This window comes from Pteropus alecto, unplaced genomic scaffold (genome assembly GCF_000325575.1).
Source record: "Pteropus alecto unplaced genomic scaffold, ASM32557v1 scaffold398, whole genome shotgun sequence".
NCBI lineage: Eukaryota > Metazoa > Chordata > Mammalia > Chiroptera > Pteropodidae > Pteropus > Pteropus alecto.
The window spans coordinates 3044880-3051031 of NW_006442497.1; the positions used below are offsets into that span (position 1 = coordinate 3044880).

Here is a 6152-nt window from a genome sequence, read left to right on the forward strand (position 1 = left end):
GTCTCCAGACCAGTGACTGAGAACAGCTGAGTTCTTACAGTCATCTGGGTGTAGCTTACTTTGCTCAAAATACTGCATTTTAAGAAGCCCAAGCCTCTCTTTCCTTTCTTGAAGATTTTGAAAAGTATTTTTCTTGATGGAGTTGACTACACTTAAATATTTATAATTTCTATCACTTTCTACATGTAGAACCTGCCCCTTTTTCCTCCTCATTCTTGTCCAAAGATAATTTTTAAAAAATCTTTCCGACAGACATCAATATAATAACGAGTTGTTACCTTGGGGACAGAAAAGATTAGGATAAGGCCAAAGGGGCCCTGTAGCCTTGTAATGATTTTTTTTTTTTTTTTTTTTTTTTTTTAAGCAGACTGGATGTGCAGGTGAAGAGAGCCTAGGGGTGGGGATGTTAGATCTTGCAAGATCAGAACCATGAAATAAAGAAGCCTCTCTATGCTGCCTGCTGTGTCCTGGATTCTTGCCTGGGGGGACATGGGAACTGGGTAAAGCTGGGAAAAGAGGGTTTTTCCCTCCTGGATACCATCTTGGATTTTGTGCCCATTCTACTGTCCCATCCCACCAGACATTTTAAATGGCCCTTGTTCTCCCCTTCCCTGCCCTTGCCTTCCGGCTCATTGTGTAGGAACCAGTGACTTCATGAAGCTTCTCCGGAGCCACCTGCATCCTGCTGCTCTGAAGTCACTTCCTGCCTGAAGTGTGGAAGAGGCAGGGAGAAACCAGGAAGCCACCAATAATACCAAGAAGCTGGGGGATGAATCTGTGCTGGACACCCCCTACCACCACCATCAAGGAAAATTGATAGGACTTGGATCCTATGAGAACAATAGAGGCTGGAGGTGGCAGTGAGAAGATTATGTGGTTAGAGCCAACATGCCAACTCCACCCCTCCTCCAGCAATGGTATCTTGAAATCTATCCATTGCCCAGTGCATACTTCTCTCCCATCCTTTCCCCTGTCCTGTATGTGTCTTGAGTGCACAGCTCTGTTCTTCCCTCTGGGCAGAGGGTAAAGGGTCACTAATTCCGATCAGTTACCTTCCTTTTGGACTCTGTGAAATAAGTTCATTAACATGGTCTCTGCAGTTCCTTCCAACATTTACAGTTTGAGATTGTGTTTCTCAGGCTTTTAAAATGCATGACCTGAATTAGATTTTTAAAAAGCAAATAAAAAAAAATGAAACAAAGACACTAAACTAAAACCTTTCTTCTCCCACTACAGCATATCCCCTGATGAAAATGAGACTAGCTAATATTACTTATTTCCTGTGACATGTCAGGCCCTCAACTAAGCATTTTGATGCATAGGTTATTTAATTCAACTCCCCTGACAGCTCTAAAAAGTAGGTGCTATGATTATCCCCAATTTACAGATAGAGAAGCCAACTAAGAGGTTCAACATCTTAGCTACGTTAATAAGGGAAGCCATGATTGAAAGGACAATTCTAAAGACTGCTCGTAACTACTATGTTATACCACCACACCATTTTCTACATCATTGGCATATTTCTCACCACCCAAAGTTTTTATTCTTTTTTCTTAAAAAAAGGTTTTTTGAATATGATTTTTATTTCACATGTAAAATTATAAGACTTAATATGCTCCTTAAAATCACACTGCTTCCCTCTCCCTATCCCTCCTGCACACACTTGTCTGGGTGTTAACCCTTGAGTCCAAGCTTCAAGGTCCTGGGAGCTTTATCAGGAAGAAACAGGCAGCAAAGCCATTAGTACTACATAAGGTGGAGGATACTGGTTAAGTAGGAGGGTCCAATTGCTCCAATAGTCATGGCCTGTCTCTTTTAGTTAGTCATGAGATCAAAAATTGGTTAGAAAGTGGTTATTACTAAGAAAAAGGTTCCAGCACCACTGAAGAAGGGGTAGTTGATGCTGGTAAGGCCCGCCCTTCCTCTCCCCGGTTATTTTTGGTCTCTGACTTGTAGGTTTCCTGTTAGTGGGAACAAGCAACATCACACAAATGAACACCAGGAATCCAACATCCCATTCCCCTTGTCTCTTCCCTTGGCCTTTGAACCCCTCAGTCTTCCAGGCATCTAGATTCTAGTGGACTCAGGAGCTTGGTCAGGTATTTTGTCTAATCTCATCTCAAAACCCCTCAGCACCCACACACCTGACCTTGCAACTCCTGGGCTCCTATTTAAGCAAATGAATGTTTTCCTCTCTTGAACCAGTTTACCCGCCACCAACCCCCATGTACTTCTTATGTGCGGGTCTTGGTACTGAAATCTGGACGAACTGGCGGGCTAGGTGAACAAGAGGCGGAAGCAGCCTCTTCGTACGTCCCTGCGTCACGTGGTGTCCACCCAATCGGCCTCCTAAAGTTCCCTCTTTACGCATGCTCCCCACTCAAGGCTCGGGTCCAGAACAATACTCTAAACCCCGCCCTGCTCTTCTGGCTCCGCCCCTGTTCAGTAGTCCCGCGTCCTCATTGGCGAGCTGGGAGGATGTTCGCCCAGCACGCCAGGTGCTGACACTTGCAATGATAAAAAAAATAATCCATACGGAGAACGGCGTGCCTGAAGGGTGTGGCCCAAACCCAGTGCCTCCCCCTGGATCCTCTACGCAATGTGAACCCACGCTACCATCTGTCCCACCCCAACCTAGATTCTCAGCCGCCGGGCAGCGGAGCCACGCCCCCGGGCGCTAATCGCCCGGGCAAGCACCCACCCGCCTGTTCTCTCCACCAATATCGCCCCGCTAGGAGAAAGGCGCAGGCGCCTCACGCAGCCTCTCTGCAGCTTTGAAGCACTCGTCAGTACCTTCTCTACCACCCTTTCCTCCCCTGAGCAGCCCCAAGCCGTCCGGCTGGCTGGCTGGCTGGCTGGCTGGACAGAGGTAGTGATTTCTGAGCCCAGCTACCGGGTGGATTCTTGGTGGCGACAGCTCTGTTCCTCCCAGATGGCGCTTAGGGCCGAGCCCCCCGACGGGGGCTGGGGATGGATGGTGGTGCTCTCAGCGTTCTTCCAGTCGGCGCTGGTGTTCGGGGTGCTCCGGTCCTTCGGCGTCTTCTTCGTGGAGTTTGTGGCGGCGTTTGAGGAGCAAGCAGCGCGCGTGTCCTGGATCGCCTCCATAGGAATCGCGGTGCAGCAGTTTGGAAGTGAGTGCTGCGCCTGGGTTCGGTGTCCTGCAACTCTCGGCAGGAGGAGGGGATGTGGGGACAGAAAAGGGGAAGGGTAGGGATGGCAGGGTGCTGGAAAAGGACGCCTGAAATCCCCTCACAGTACCTCTTCCTCTTCCGCAGGCCCAGTGGGCAGTGTCCTGAGCACGAAGTTCGGGCCCAGGCCCGTGGTCATGGCTGGTGGCGTCTTGGCTGCTCTGGGAATGCTGCTCGCCTCCTTTGCTACCTCCTTGACCCACCTATACCTGAGTATTGGGCTGCTCTCAGGTGAGACCCTGGGCACAGGCAGAAAAGTCAAATGCCTAAGTCTTTGCCCTCTGGACAATCTAAACATGTGGGGCAATTAGGAAATCCAGAGATGATAAGTCCAGAATATGCAAGCCCAGGGCTAGTGGGACTGGAGGGTAAAAGGAAGAATTCCATACTATAAAGCTGTGTCAGCAACCATGGCTGTGAAATAGATATTATCCTGTTTACAGATGAAGCAAGTCTTTAGAAGCATATGCAACTTGGCAAATGAAGATCACATAGCCAGAAATGGTAGAGCCCAGGTCTGACTCAAAATTCTGTGCTAGTTACTTTACAAACATTTTCTCCAAACCTCCATAGTCCCATAAAGTATATTACCCCCATTTTGCACATGAGGAGATTGAGGCTGGGATATTAAGTAAAATACACAAGGTCATACAGCTAGAAAGTATCAAAGCTAGGATTGTAACCCAGGTCTGTGCTACCTTCTGCTGTTGGACAGCGTTGGGATTACTGGATCCCCTGACTTCCTAAGAGTCTCCCAACCCCCATTTCTTCCTATTTGACAGGCTGTGGCTGGGCCTTGACCTTCACTCCAACCCTGGCCTGCCTGTCCCGTTACTTCTCTCGCCGGCGGTCTCTGGCCACAGGCCTGGCGCTGACGGGCGGGAGCCTCTCCGTTGCCTTTGCCCCATTCTTCCAATGGCTGCTCAACCACTATGCCTGGCGGGGGGCCCTACTGCTGGTGTCTGCTCTCTCCCTCCACCTGGTGGCCTGCGGTGCTCTCCTCCGTCCACTTTCTCTGACTGAGGACCCTGCCATGGGTGGCCCTGGGGCCCAACTCATCTCCCTCCTCCGTCATGGACCCTTCCTCTGTTATGCTGTTGCCCTTACCCTGATCAACACTGGCTACTTCATTCCCTACGTGCACCTCGTGGCCCATCTCCAAGACCTGAATTGGGATCCATTGCCTGCTGCCTTTGTACTCTCAGTAGCTGCTATTTCTGACCTTGTGGGGCGTGTGGTTTCTGGGTGGCTAGGGGACACAGTCCCAGGGCCTGTGGCACGACTCTTGATACTCTGGACTACCGTGACTGGGGTGTCACTGGCCCTGTTCCCCGTGGCTCGGGCTCCCACAGCCCTGGTGACTCTGGCCGTGGCCTATGGCTTCACATCAGGAGCCCTGACCCCAGTGGCCTTCTCCGTGCTGCCTGAACTGGTGGGGACTGGAAGGATATACTGTGGCCTGGGACTGGTGCAGATGGTAGAGAGCATCGGGGGACTGCTGGGGGCTCCTCTGTCAGGTAAGGGGAATGGGGTTTCTGGGTGGCTGGGGCTGCCATGTCATACCATTCAGGCAGGGGACTATTCACATTATAGTGAATATAAATGTTGTGCTCTGGTACTGTATACTATACAGCTTGTATAGCCAATCATAGGAAGCCTGAAGTGGGTCCATGGGGCTGTGGAAAGACTAAAAGGAACTATTTGAAACCCTTGGCAGGGTGCCTGCAGCTTGGGTTTTCAGAGGACCTAGCTGGACTTGGCCGGACATAGGATGTCACTTCTGCCCTTTCCCTTGGCCCTCAAGTATCTGAGCTATCTGGCCAAAGTTCTCCAGCCTCCAGATGCCAGAACCTTCAGACCCTTAACATTTGCCTCTTAACCATTAACCAAAGGTATAGAAGGGAAGGCCACAGTTGCCAGAAAAAAAGGCAGAGGTTACCTGACTTGATCTGGATTCCCCAAATCCTCACTGGCTGGTTTGGAAGTCTTTTCTGAAGGTGGGAAGGTGACTGAAATTACCTTTTGAAGCCCCTTGGGAAATGAGAGTTCTTAAGCTCATTCAGTCTTACCTTGGCAGTTCTAACTCTTCCAAGCTGATGGATTAAGGATTATTTTCTTCCTTCCACCCAAAAATGTGTCTGAGTCATCAGTCCCAGGCAACAGATCACTCATGTGTATTCTTTTTCTCTCTTGGACATAGGCTACCTCCGGGATGTGACAGGCAACTACACAACTTCTTTTGTGGTGGCTGGAGCCTTCCTTCTTGCAGGGAGTGGAGTCCTCATCATTCTGCCCCACGTCTGCTTCCCAGCTCCTACCTCCAAGCCCCAGGACTTTGTAACAGAGGCACTGGATATCAAAGTCCCCCTGCCCAAGGAAGGGCCAGGAGAGGACTGAGTTCAATAAGGGGCTGTCAGACCCAAAAAGCCAGAGGTTGGCAGCTCTAGGTCTTTTCATCCTGCCCCATCTTGATGCCCATAGAACCACAGTGCCTTAATCTATTCTTGATCTATCTTCTGCCACAGCAGGCCCAGGGCTCCTGCGATGTGTATACCAACCCTTTGTATTTTGTTGAGGACTTCTATCTCTTCTTTGCTCCCCAACCTTTTCTGCAGGATCCAGGAGTTCAGCCTGCTTCACTGAGCTGTGAATCAACTGTGAAAATCAAAGGCCAAGAGACTTATTATGTTTTACAGGTGATCCCTGGTGTTACCCACTAAGTTTCTTTGAAGACAGATGTTTGGGAAAGAGGGATGCCCGTTTTGAGATAAAACTGAATAAGAAAACTAGATAATAATTAGAAACTCAGAAAGAGCTGGGGCCTGTATGCTTGGGTTGGCTGGATGGGGTCGTGGCTGGGAGGTGGAGGGGAGGTCTCCAAGAGCTCTGGTGACCTTGTGCATTTTAACCCTGTACTCTGCTCTCTGGACCACAGTTGCTCCCACTTGCCCACTGATCTTCCTC

At 49.8% G+C, this 6152-nt stretch overlaps 2 protein-coding genes across 2 annotated transcripts in view; both read left to right on the forward strand.

Moving 5' to 3' along the window:
* BCL6B (B cell CLL/lymphoma 6B) overlaps nt 1–1523 on the forward strand; it is a 10140-nt gene extending 8617 nt beyond the window's left edge. The window contains exon 9 of the mRNA XM_025040160.1: nt 641–1523. Within this exon, the coding sequence (XP_024895928.1) occupies nt 641–658 (18 nt within the window). The 3' untranslated portion in view covers nt 659–1523. The remainder of the gene's footprint in view (nt 1–640) is intronic.
* A 993-nt stretch (nt 1524–2516) lies between these two features.
* On the forward strand, nt 2517–6002 carry LOC102877933 (monocarboxylate transporter 13). Its single transcript, XM_006922285.3, has 4 exons — nt 2517–3131; nt 3276–3419; nt 3971–4705; nt 5389–6002. The coding sequence occupies exons 1-4, from the start codon at nt 2933–2935 to the stop codon at nt 5583–5585; spliced, it is 1275 nt and encodes a 424-aa protein (XP_006922347.1). The 5' UTR covers nt 2517–2932; the 3' UTR covers nt 5586–6002.
* Nucleotides 6003–6152: the final 150 nt, after the last annotated feature.

Bases quoted from the DNA above. Each gene is read 5' to 3' on its own strand.
- LOC102877933 (XM_006922285.3), top strand. From the start codon at position 2,933: ATGGCGCTTAGGGCCGAGCCCCCCGACGGGGGCTGGGGATGGATGGTG. The intron at 3,132-3,275 runs GTGAGTGCTGCG...CCTCTTCCGCAG, and splicing joins CGCGGTGCAGCAGTTTGGAA to GCCCAGTGGGCAGTGTCCTG. The intron at 4,706-5,388 runs GTAAGGGGAATG...TCTTGGACATAG, and splicing joins GCTGGGGGCTCCTCTGTCAG to GCTACCTCCGGGATGTGACA.